This window comes from Felis catus, chromosome B3 (assembly GCF_018350175.1).
Source record: "Felis catus isolate Fca126 chromosome B3, F.catus_Fca126_mat1.0, whole genome shotgun sequence".
In the NCBI taxonomy this organism is placed as follows: domain Eukaryota; kingdom Metazoa; phylum Chordata; class Mammalia; order Carnivora; family Felidae; genus Felis; species Felis catus.
The window spans coordinates 21,390,233-21,403,110 of record NC_058373.1 but is presented as its reverse complement, the minus strand read 5'-3'; the positions used below and the strand labels follow the sequence as shown (position 1 = coordinate 21,403,110).

At 38.0% G+C, this 12,878-nt stretch overlaps 1 protein-coding gene across 2 annotated transcripts in view; it reads left to right on the top strand.

The window, feature by feature from the left end:
- MTMR10 (myotubularin related protein 10) overlaps positions 1-12,878 on the top strand; it is a 55,678-nt gene that overhangs the window by 10,464 nt on the left and 32,336 nt on the right. The window contains exons 2-4 of one of the 2 annotated variants that reach the window (XM_023255007.1): positions 10,013-10,055; positions 10,580-10,716; positions 12,511-12,583. In XM_023255007.1, the coding sequence (XP_023110775.1) occupies positions 10,705-10,716; positions 12,511-12,583 (85 nt within the window). In that variant the 5' untranslated portion in view covers positions 10,013-10,055; positions 10,580-10,704. The remainder of the gene's footprint in view (positions 1-10,012; positions 10,056-10,579; positions 10,717-12,510; positions 12,584-12,878) is intronic. The other variant, XM_006932321.4, reaches the window with a different exon arrangement.

The following is a 12,878-nucleotide window of genomic DNA, read 5'->3' as shown; positions in this document are numbered from 1 at the left end:
TAACTCTGAGAACTGAGAACTGTGAATAATTAGTGCAGGGTTGTTTTTTGTTTTGTTTTGTTTTTCAAGTTAAGGGTTCTCTATAATTGGTAACAAAGATTTCTTGGTGGGAAGAAAGGTTGAGTATTCACTAGTTCACATTCTGTTATTGGAAAGCATTGGGTTCAAGGAGCTATGGAAGATTTAAATTTTATGTATTTGAACTATTTAATGAGTTTCAGTGTATATTTTTGTCTTTTCAAATTTTTTTTCTCATTAGAATCCAGTTAAGAGTAGTACTTTGAATCTTTAGTTCTGTTTTTATGCTTCCTGTATTTAGATACAGTACGTTTCATTTTATGTAAGCATAGAGAAATAAGTACTGAAAATTTTCTTCTTACTAGTTTAGAAAAAACTTTTTTTTTAGAGAGAGCACAAGTGAGCAGCGAGAGGGACACACACGCACACACAGGGAGAGAGAGAGAGAGAGAGAGAGAGAGAGAGAGAGAGAGAGAGAGAGAGAGAGAGAATGAGAATGAGAATATCTTAAGCAGGCTCCATGCTCAATGCAGAGCCCAACACAGGGCTGGATCTCATGACTGAGATCATGCCTTGTCCTAGGCATTTGTCTAGGAACTGAAATTTCAGCATTGAAGAAAAATCAGTCCATCTTCTACTCTCATGAAGTATATGATCCTGAGGGTGGGACAGGCAGTGATTTTAATATATATATATATATATATATATATATATATATATATACACATACATATATACACACACATATATATAAACAGTGGCTGTGTAAATGCTAGGAATTACAAGTGTATGATGCTAGGATAGAAGGATTTAATCTAGTCAGGGAGATTAAAACAAGGCGTGGGGGGGGGGGGCATTCCTGAGAAAGTGATTAGGCTAAAGGAGAAGAAAAGAATATTCCAGGAAATGGGAACAAGATGTGCAAAGACTCCATGTGATGGAAGAAGTAGGATCCCTAGAAGGATTAAAAGGGCACTGTCGCATGATAGTGAGGAGGACAGTGGTAGAGGGCGAGAGGCACAGGGCCTCACAGGCTATGTGAAGGAGGCTTGGTTTCAGGATGGACAACTACTCAAATGGTATAAGCTGAGAACTTGACATGAGTAAATTTCAATTAAATCCTCAAGTGAATGTTAGGTTGCTGTTCTTATAATAGGCTTATACTGTGCATTTTTAAGTATAAAAGTTATTGCAATTCAAATTTACTATAACATTAGTTTTGTTGAGAGAAAGATCGTTTTGAGACTATAGTTGCATTCTTGAATTGGTAAGTGTTTGGGGCCTGTCCGCAAACAGGTTCTACCACCACTGTTAAGGTTTTCATAATGATAGTGTAGATGAAGTAGATCAGTACCCTCACTTGTCTACCATTGACTCTGGAGGTGAATTGCTTAAAGGTGTCCTTGGGTCTATTTATTAGATCTTGAAATTAAGGTTTATTTTAATGATGACCACACTTTAAATTCCTGTCAAAGCACATTATAAATTTTGTTTTGACCTCTTATGTTTCTTTCTTTAATCTTCGCTTTTAACTCTAAAACTGTATTTTAAAGTTTTATTGCCGGGTAAGTTCAAATTTGGGTGCAGAGAGAAACTCACTTTAGCTTTGTGGAATATACCTTATTTAAAAAAAATTTTTTTAATTCAATTTATTTAAAAAACGAAAAACTGTTCTCACCCATTTCTCCCATCCTCCACCTCTGGCAAACTAATTCTTCTCTGTACCTAAGACCTTGGATTGTTCTTGTTTGTTTGTTTGTTTGTTTTTTAGATTCCATATATAAGACAGATTATGCAATATTCGTCTTTGACTTATTTCTCTTAGCATAATGCCCCCAAGGTGCAAGCATGTTGTTGCAAATGGCAAGATTTCATTTTCTTTTTTGACTGAATAATAATCCTGTGTGTGTATGTGTCTGTGTGTGTGTGTATCACATCTTCTGTATCCATTTGTCCATTGATGGACACTTACATTGTTTCCATATTTTGGCTATTGTAAATAATGCTGCAGCTACATGTGGGTGCAAATATCTTTTCAAGTTATGTTTTCATTTTCTCTGGATGAATACACAAAGGTGGAACTGCTGGATCATAGGGTAGTTCTATTTTTAATTTTTGAGGAACCTTTATACTGTTTTCCACAGTATCTGCACCAGTTTACGTTCTCACCAGTAGTGTACAAGGATTACCTTTTCTCTACATCCTCGCCAACACTTGCTATTTCTAATCTCTTTGATAATAGCCATTTCAACAGGTGCGAGGTGATACCTCATTGTTCTTTTGATTTGCACTTCCCTGATGATTAATGATGTAGAGCATCTTTTCATTTTCCTGTTGGCTATCTGTATGTCTTTGGAGAAATATTTATTCAGATCTTCTGCCCATTTTTTAAATCAGGTTTGGTTTTGTTTTGCTGTTGAATTATATGAGTTCTTTATATATTTTGGGTGTTAGCCTCATATATATAATTTGAAGGTATTTTCTTTCATTCATTAGGCTGCCTTTTATTCTGTTGATAGTTTCTTTTGCTGTGCAGAAGCTTTTTAGTTTGATGTAGTCCTACTTGTTTGTTTTTGCTTTTTGTTGCCCTTTTGGTGTCAGATTTAAAAAATTATCACGAAGGCCTATGTTAAAGAGATTACAGCCTATGTTTTCTTCTAGGAGTTTTATGGTTTCAGGTCTTATTTTTAAGTCTTTTTTTTTTTTTTTAATTTATTGTCAAATTGGCTTCCATACAACATCCAGTGCTCATCCCAACAAGTGCCCTCCTCAATGCCCATCACCCACTTTTCCCTCTCCCCCACCTCCCATCAACCCTCAGTTTGTTCTCTGTATTTAAGAGTCTCTTAGAGTTTGCCTCCCTCCCTCCCTCTGTGTAACTTTTTATTCCCCTTCCCTTCCCCCATGGTTTTCTGTTAACTTTCTCAAGATCCACATATGAGTGAAAACATATGGTATCTGTCTTTCTCTGTCAAGTCTTTAATCCATTTTAGGTTAATTTTTGTGTATGATGTAAGATAGCGGTTCAGTTTCATTCCCTTGTATGTCACTATCTAATTTTTTTTTTTTAATTTTTAATGTTTATTTATTTTTGAGAGACAGAGACAGCATGAGTGGGGGAGGGGCAGAGAGAGAAGGAGACATAGAACATGAAGCAGGCTCCAGGCTCTGAGCTGTGAGCACAGAGCCCAACATGGGGCTCGAACTCACGAACTGTGAGATCATGACCTGAGCCAAAGTCGGACCCTTAACCAACTGAGCCACCCAGGCACCCCTAATTTTCTTTCTTTTTAAAATTTTTTTGTTTTAGAACAGGTGAGTGTGGAAGAGGGGCAGAGGGAGTGTGGAGCCCGATGTGGGGCTCGATCCCACGACCCTGGGATTGTGACCTGAGCCAAAATCAAGAGTCAGACGCTCAACTGACTGAGCCATCCAGGTGACCTGGCTATCTAATTTTCTAAACACCATTTACGAAAGAGACTGTGCTTTCCCCAGTATATATTCTTGGCTCCTTTGTTATAAATTAATTGACCACGTATGCGTGGGTTTATTTCTGGGTTGGCTATTCTGTTCCACTGATTTATGTGTCTGTTTACCAGTGCCGTATTACTTTAATTACTATAGCTTTGTAATATAGGTTGACATCAGGGAGCATCACACCTTCAGCTTTGTGCTTTTACAGGATTGCTTTGGCTTTTTGGGGTCTTTAATGGCTCCATACAGATTTTAAGATTGCTTGTTCTGTTTCCATGATAAATGCCACTGGAATTTTGATAGAGATTGCATTGAATTTGTATATTTCTTTGGGTAGACTGGACCTTTTAAAAATATTAATTCTTCCAATCGTGGACATGAGATATCTTTCCATTTATTTGTGTCATTTTCAGTTTTTTTTCATTAATATCTTATAGTCTTCAATATACACATTTTTTACTTCTTTGGTTACATTTATTCCTGGGTATTTTATTCTTTATGATGTAATTGTAAATAAGATTGTTTCCTTAATTTCTCTGATAGTTCATTATTAATATATGGAAATATAACAGGTTTTTGTGTATTGATTTTGGATCCCACAACCTTACTGAATTCATTTATTACAGTTAGCAGTTTTCTGATGAAATCTTTAAGGTGTTCTTCTGTATATATGTATATATATCATGTCATCTGCAAATAGTGACACTTTTACCTCATTTTCAGTTTAGATGACTTTTTTTTTTCTTACCTAGTTTCTGTGGCTTGGAGTTCCAGTACTACATTGAATAAAAATGGCAAGAGTGTGCATCCTTGTTTTGTTACTGATTTTAGAGGAAAAGCTTTCAGTTTTTCACTGTTGAGTATGTTAGCTGTGGGCTTGTCGTATATGGCCTTTATTATGTAAAGGTATGTTTGCCTCTGTATCTGCTTTGTTGAGAGTTTTTATTGTAAATGGATGTTGAACTTTGTCAGATTCTTTTCCTGCATCTATTGAGATAATTACACGATTTTTATCCTTCGGTTTGTTAATGTGTATCACATTGACGGATTTGCAGGTGTTGAACCATCCTTGGATCTCTAGAATAAATCCCACTTGATCATGGTATATGGTTCTTTTAATGTATTATTGTTGAATTTTTCAGTTTGCACGTATTTTGTTGAGGATTTTTACATATGTGCTCATCAGGGATATTGACCTATAATTTTCTTTTCTTGTGGCATTCTCGTCTCATTTTGGTAATTGATCCAATTTATTGGCAGTAATAGAGTCCCCAGCTATTACTATATTGCTGTCTTATTTTTCCCCTATAGGTCTGTTAATGTTTTCTTTATATGTTTCGGTACTCCTATGTTGGATGCATAAGTATTTATAAATATTATATCTTCTGGTTGACCTTTTTATCATTGTGTAAAACTCTATTTGTCGGTTATCACAGTCTGTTAAAGTCTGTTTTGCCTGAGATAAGTAGAGCTACCCCACCTTTGGTTTACATTTGTATGGAAAATCCCTTGTTCCATCCTTCTTTTTCAGTCTGTGAGTCTATGATAGTTAGTGTATAGATGGTTCTTGTTTTTTTTATCCATTCATCCACTCTATATCTTTTGATTGGAGCATTTAGCCCATTTACATTTAAAGTAATTACAGAGAGGTATATGTTTATTGCCATTTTGTTAAATTGTTTTCTGGCAGTTTTTATAAGTTCCTCTCTGTTCCTTTCTTCTCTTGCTCTTTTCCTTTGTGGTTTGATGACTTTCTTTAATGGTAAGCTTATATTCCTTTCTCTGTATCTTTTGTGTATTTACTATAGGTTTTTGATTAGTGGTTACCATGAGGCTTGCATATAATAACTTCTGTCTATAAACAGTCTGTTTTAAGTTGATAACAACTTAAGTCTGATCCCATTGTAGAGCTCAACATTATTACTGTTCCCACCCACATTTTGTTTTCGAAGTCACGTTTTACATTTCTTTATCTTCTGTACCCCATAACTAAATATTGCAGTTTTAGTTCCTTTTATTACTTTTGTCTTTTAACCTTCTTAGTAGCTTTAGAAGTAATTAATCCACTACCAAAAAAGAAGTAACTAATCCCCTACCTTTACTATGTGTTTATTTTTTCAGTGAGATGTATTCTTTCATATGTGTTCTTGTTATTAATTAGTGCCCCTTTCAGCTTAAAGAAGTCCCTTTAACATTTCTTGTAAAGCCAGTTTAGTGATGATAAACTTCTTTAGCTTTTGTTTGTCTGGAAAATTTTTTATCCACTTCTAAACAGTAACTTTGCTGTGTAGAGTATTCTAAGTCAAAAGAATTTTCAGCACTTTGAATATATGGTGTCCTCTCTTCTGGCCTGTGCAGTTTCTGCTGAAAGGTCTGATGGCCTTATGGGGTTTCCCTTGTAATAGCAAATTGTTTTCTCTTGTCAGAGAGAGAGAGTCAGAGACAGACAGGGAGACAGAGGATGCAAAGCAGGCTCCGTGCTGACAGCTTAGAGCCTGATGCAGGGCTTGAACTCAGGAACTGTGAGATCATGACCTGAGCCAAAGTCAGATGCTCAACCAACTGAGCCACCCCTTCCCTTGTTGCTTTTAATATTCTATACTTGTTTTTATCTTTTGACATTGTAATTGTAATGTGTCTTGGCATGGGTCTCTTTGGGTTTCTCTCTTTTTTTTTTTTAAATATGATTTATTGTCAAATTGGCTAACATACAGTGTGTAAAGTGTGCTCTTGGTGTTGGGGGTAGATTTCCGTGGTTCATTGCTTACATACAACACCCAGTGCTCATCCCAACAAGTGCCCTCCTCGATGCCCATCACCCATTTGCCCCTCTCCCCACCCCCCATCCACCCTCAGTTTGTTCTCTGTATTTAAGAATCTCTTATGGTTTTCCTCCCTCCCTCTCTCTCTGTTTGTAACTATTTTTTCCCCTTCCCTTCCCCCATGGTCTTCTGTTAAGTTTCTCAAGATCTGCATATGAGTGAAAACATATGATATCTCTCCTCCTCTGACTGACTTATTTCACTCAGCATAATGCCTTTCAGTTCCATCCACATTACTGCAAATGGCATGATTTCATTCTTTCTCATTGCCAAGTAGTATTCCATTATATATATATAAACCACATCTTTCAGCACAGAGCCCTTTGCCCGGCTTGAACTCCTGAACTGTAAGAGCATGACCTGAGCCTAAGAGCCACTCAGGCACCTTATAAACCACATCTTCTTTATCCATTCATCAGTTCATGGGCATTTAGCTAAGCTCTTTCCATAATTTGGCTATTGTTGAAAGCACTGCTATAAACATTGGGGTACATGTGCCCCTATGAATCAGCACTCCTGTATTCCTTGGATAAATTACTGGTGTAATTGCTGGGTTGTAGGATAGTTTTATTTTTAATTTTTTGAGGAACCTCCACACTGTTTTCCAGAGTGGCTGCACCAGTTTGCATTCCCACCAACAGTGCACAAGGGTTCCCATTTCTCCACATCCTCTTCAGCATCTTTTGTTTCCTGAGTTGTTGATATTAGCCACTCTGACAGTGTGAGGTGGTATCTCAGTATGGTTTTGATTTCTGTTTCCCTGACGATAAGTGACATTGAGCATCTTTTCATGTGTCTGTTGGCCATCTGGATGTCTTCTTTGGAAAAGTGTCTATTCATGTCTTCTGCCGGTTTCTTCACTGGATTGTCTGTTTTTCAGGTATTAAGTTTGGTAAGTTCCTTATAGATTTTGGATACTAACCCTTTATCTGAAATGTCATTTGCAAATATCTTTTCCCATTATGCCGGTTGCCTTTTGGTTTTGTTGATTGTTTCCTTTGCAGTGCAGAAGATTTTTATCTTGATGAGGTCCCAGTAGTTCATTTTTGCTTTTAATTATTTGGGTTCCTCTTATTGGGAACTTGCTGAGCTTCCTGGATGTGGATGTTTATTTTCTTTTCCGAGTTAGGGAAATTTTCAGCCATTATTTCTTCCAATAAAATTTCTGCCCCCTTTCTCTTCTTCTAGGAGCCCTGTGATGTAAATGCTAGCTATTTGATGTTATCCAGTAAGTCCTTTAAGCTGTCCTCACTTTTTCCATTCTTTTTTCTTTTTGCTATTCTGATTTGGGTGGGTTCTACTGCCTTGCCTTTGAGTTGACTGATTTGTTCTTTTTTATCTAGTCTCTTATTGAACCCCCGGGGGTATTTTTGGTTCAGTTATTGTGTTCAACAGTTCTGTGACTTCTATTTGGTACTTATAACTTCCATCTTTTTGTTGAAGTTCTCATTGTGTTCGTGTGTTCTTCTCCCCAGTTTGGTGAGCATCTTTATGACCATTACTTTGAACTCTTTATCAGGTAAATTGCTTACCTCTATTTAACTAAGTTTTTTCTCTGAGATTTTATCTCGTTCTTTCATTTGGAATATTCCCCCGTTTCTTCATTTTTCCTCGACTCTCTGTGTTGGTTTCTATACAGTAGATGAAACAACTACGTCTCCCAGTCTTGAAGGAGGGTCCTTGTAGAGGAGGTGAACCTTATTGTTCTCCCCTACCCCAGTTCTTTGTTGTCTCTCAAACTGTCATGCTTGTCCAAACGGCCTATTATATTTTTAATAGCTTCCAGTAGTTTAGGATGTGCCAAACCTGTCAGTGTTCCAAAGGGGGGTTCTCAGCACCTAGATTCCGGCTGACTGGAAGCCAACCCTCTGGCATCAACTTTTTGAGATATGCAAATGTATGTAGTCTTGTGGGACCACAAGTGTAAGCCCTGCTGGCCACCAGAGTCGGAAGACCTGCAGATGTTCCCTGAGTAGCAGTCACAAAAATCAGGGCTCTAGACAAGTGAATAAACACTTTTCTGGATGACACTGGCAGGCTGAAGAAAGGCAGAGGGAGAACATCAAGATGGCCCCCACAAGGCTGCTTTCTTCGAGGGCAGTTCTGTAGACCACTAACTGTATGCCAACCTGAAACCTGCCCCTCAGGCCAAGGCTCTAGCACAAGCAAAGAGGTCTCCTTCATAGAAAGACTGAGGGTTTGTGCCTGTCTCCTTGCTGCACAGCGTCCTAGGGCTGGTAGCCTGCCAAAAGCCATCTCCAATTGCCACAGTTTCATGGGACCCAGGAATGTAAGCCCTCCCTGGCCACCAGAGCCAGGTGATCAAGGGATGTCCTCGGGCAGCAGCTGCAAAACCTGGGGCTCCAGACATAAAAACCAGGGCACCAGAGACATGTAAAGCTCCCCACTAGGAGACACTGATGCTGTGGAGTGCTGCAGAGGATGACCACAAAGACAGCGCCCACCCTCCGCAGTCGCTGGAAAGAATTACAGTCAGACCCTGGATGTGTCTGTAATTAGAAACCTGCCTCTCAGGCCGTAGTTGTGATGATTAGCTAACGGTCCTCCTTCACAGAAAGACTGTGCTTCTGGGTCTGTTGCCTCTTGCTATGCTCTGAGGGTGGCAGCTGTTCAAGAACTCTTTCTCTTGGTTACAGTCCTGTGACTGTAAAAGACCCAAAAGTGCAAATCCCACTGGCTGCCAGAGCCACATGATGGAGACATGTCCACTGGCAGCAGTCACAAAAATCAGGGCTCCAGGCAGGGGCATGTGCTCCTTTCTGGGTAACATTGATCATTATAGTCCTGTGGGACCAAGAATGCAAGCTCCCCTGGCCTCCAGAGCCAGGCAGTCAAGAGGCATTCCCTAGTTGGCAGCCACAAAAATTGCGGCACCAGATGCATGTAAAAGCTCCCTTCTGGGAGATACTGGTGATGTGGAGCACAGCAAAGGGAGTGTGCAAAAATGGTGCCCACCAGTCTCTGTTTTGGGAGAATGTTCCAGCAGGCTCCTAGATAAGCATGTTAGAGTAGATGCCTGCCCTTCGGGCCAATGCTTTAATATAAGCAGGTGATCCTCCTTTACTTTAAGTCTGGGTACCATTGGCTGCCTCTGACCTGGGCCCTCGGGTGGGTGAGTCTTAAGTGTCTGAGCCTTTTAAGGGCAGTTTCTCAGATCTCTATGGTCTTATGGGTCTTATTGGGACACAAGCCTCATTGGTTTTCAGAGTTTCTTGTTTTGGGGTCTTGTCTCTTTAAGGATTGCCTTAAAACTTGGGATGCCTGATGTGTAACATTTGAACTCTTTACTCTTCAGGGAGAGCCTCTGGGTTTTGAGTTCCATCCTCATCATGGGTCACCATGCAGGGATGCCCCACCCTCTCTTACCTGCTTCGATATGGTTTCGTTCTCATTTGCCCAATGTATAGCCATCACTCAGCCTTCAGGTGTTGTTGGGTTTTTAAAAAATATTTTAAAATGTTTATTAATTTTTGAGAGTGTGTGCATGTGAGCAGGGGTAGGGCAGAGAGACAGGAAGACAGAGGATACCAAGAAGGCTCTGCACTGACAGCAGAGAACCCATTGTGGGCTTGAACTCATGAACCATGAGATGGTGACCTGAGCCAAAGTTGGACGTTTAACCACCTGAACCACCCAGGTGCCCTGCCTTTACTTTTTTGTTTTTTTGTTTTTAACAGGAAATTATCTACATGTAGCTATAAACTCTGTTCGTGAGAGGAGGTGAGTTCAGGATCTTCCTACCTTGCCATCCTGAACCCTATTTACCAATAATAGATTACATTATTAATTTTTGGGTTAAACCCAAAGTCTGTTTCTCATCCCTTAGGAAAGGAGTCAAAGACATTGGTTTGGGATGTAAAATCACATGTTAATAAAACACAGATATTCCATCCAGTAATACTCTGAAGGAGTATAGTTTATTTCTTCTCCAGAATGCCTTTCAGTAAATGATAGTGGAAGGCAGTATCACATAGTATTAAAGAATGCAGGCTCAGTTTCAGCTTTTCTGGTTGAACCATCTCAGACCCCTAAGCTCTTTGTGCCTTAATTTCTGTACTTATAAATGGGGGGCAGTCTCTTGCTGTTACTGGTACTGTTGTGAGGATGGAAACACCCATGGTACCTGGCACCTGTAAGCGTCCCTTCTTACTGTCATCATCTGGAAGTAGTCCTTGTAGGCCACACAGTGACTAGACATTTTATGGTATAGTTGTAGCTCACACAATATATTTTTTTTTTTAAAGGAGAAATTGTCGTAAATGAAGTCAACTTTGTGAGAAAATGTATTGCAACAGACACAAGTCAGTACGATCTGTGGGGAAAGCTGATCTGCAGTAACTTCAAAATTTCCTTTATTACGGATGACCCAATGCCATTACAGGTGTGTTTCATTTGTGTGTTAATTGTATCAAGGATTTGACTCTAAGGAGTACATATAATTCCATGAAACACAGGTGTGGAAAACTATAATAAAATCATTAAGGGATTAACAGTGTTGAGAATTTATTATATTAAAAATCAAAATAAAGTTTAAGAAGAATGTTGGGACTTGAGGAACAGAATTAGTGAGATGTGAGTCACCTTGGTTTTTATCCCCTGTGATTATTGCTTATGGATCCCTTTCAATAAGGGAGTTCTTATTTTCTTTCTTCCACATCTTAAACTGCTTTTAAAAATCAGATGTCCATTTTTTACTAGTCATAAAGAAAAAAGTTTATTTAGCAAAAAATTGTGTAAGTGCAACACATTTTATAGATTTCATAGTATTTTTAACTAATTCCTTTTCTGAAACATCAAATTCTAGTTTGAAATTTCAAAATTTCTAGTACAGTTAGAATGAAGAAAAATATGAGTAAATTTTTTCCTTAATCACCCTCTTGCCATTTTATGGTCTCACTGGAAAACAGTAGTTCCATATAATTTCGGTTTTTAAAAGTTCAGATGTTCATTTGATTAACTTTAAAATTCTGGACTTTTCCTCAGCTTTTCTATTTTGATGTGTAAAGTGTTAAATACTTTTAACCCCTGGATTTTTATTTATAATAGTAATTATTCTCTACTCAAATATTTGGATTATTAATTATAAACTTTTGACTAAAGTCTTACTCGAGGTAAGTATATTTCATACAGTCATTCATTAATTTATCAAAATATTTACTATATATTTGTGTGTTTATTGCAAGATTTTGTAGGTATATTTAGACTAAAGGCATTTACAGATACCTAGTATGTAGATACACTTGCTTATTTGGCTGTAGACTAGGTTTTCCCCTTTGTTTTTAGCTTCATTTTTATCTCTGGCCCAGACTTCACTGTAAATGAGATGCATATACTTGAAATAGCATACATCTGATACCACTAATAGCCAAATAAGCCAGTGCTCTACTGTCAGCAGGTTAATAGTGTCAACTATGTTCAGAATTTTAAAATGAGTATAAAACATTTGTTCACAGGTTTTAAAAAAAAAAGCTATAATTTGCCTAAAGATTATTTCCAGTAGAATTACTGCTCTCAAAAGAGTTATTCTTTTTTTTTTTTAATGTTTATTATTTTTGAGAGAGAGAGAGAGAGAGAGAGAGAGCGAGCGAGCAGGGGAGGGGCAGAGAGAGAGAGGGAGAGCAGTCAGCACAGAGCCCAATGCGGGGCTTGAACTCACAAACCATGAGATCATGACCTGAGCTGAAGTTGGACACTTAGCTGATTGAGCCATCCAGGCACCCCAAAAAGAGTTACTTTCTAAAGAGTGATTTTCTGAAATCTCCTTTGTAAAATCAAAATCTGATGACTTAAGAGTCCCTTTTTCTTTAATATTTAATGACAGTTTAACCAGAACTAGACATGTAAATGGTTGCCTATGAAGTGATTGACAATATTATATATCTGAGGTATTATAATGATATTGTATTGTAGTGTACAGTTTAACCTCATATATAAAAGTTTGAAGAGAAAGGTGGAGAGAACATGAACACAGCATGCGTTTCTTTCTTTTTATGACTGAAGTGTGTTCTAAGATACTCTATCGATAATTAGAATTGTCATAGTGCTGCAAGCAAAAGCTTTTTATTCTTTTTAGGGATAGACATCACAGTTTCTCATCACATTTGAAAGTAAGGCTCTTATTACTATTTGAGGTTATTGGGAAAAGACTTAACACGAACATAATTTTTTATTTCAGAAATTCCATTACAGAAATCTTCTTCTTGGTGAGCATGATGTCCCTTTAACATGTATTGAGCAAATTGTCACAGGTATGTAGTCTTTACTCAGTCCATGAAAACTGATTCTTCTTAGGAAGTATTGCTTAAAGAATCAGATACTTGGGTTGGAATTTATTTCTATAGGTTTACTTCCCCCTCCCCTTTTTCTTCAGTCCTAAGAACATTAGTGAAAGAGAGAGAAGTCAATAAATTATTATATATTTTTTAACATTTATTTATTTTTGAGAGAGAGCTAGCAGGGGAGGGGCAGAGAGAGAGAGGGAGACACAGTATCTGAAGCAGGCTCCACTCTCTGAGCTGTCAGCACAGCTGACACACTCACGAA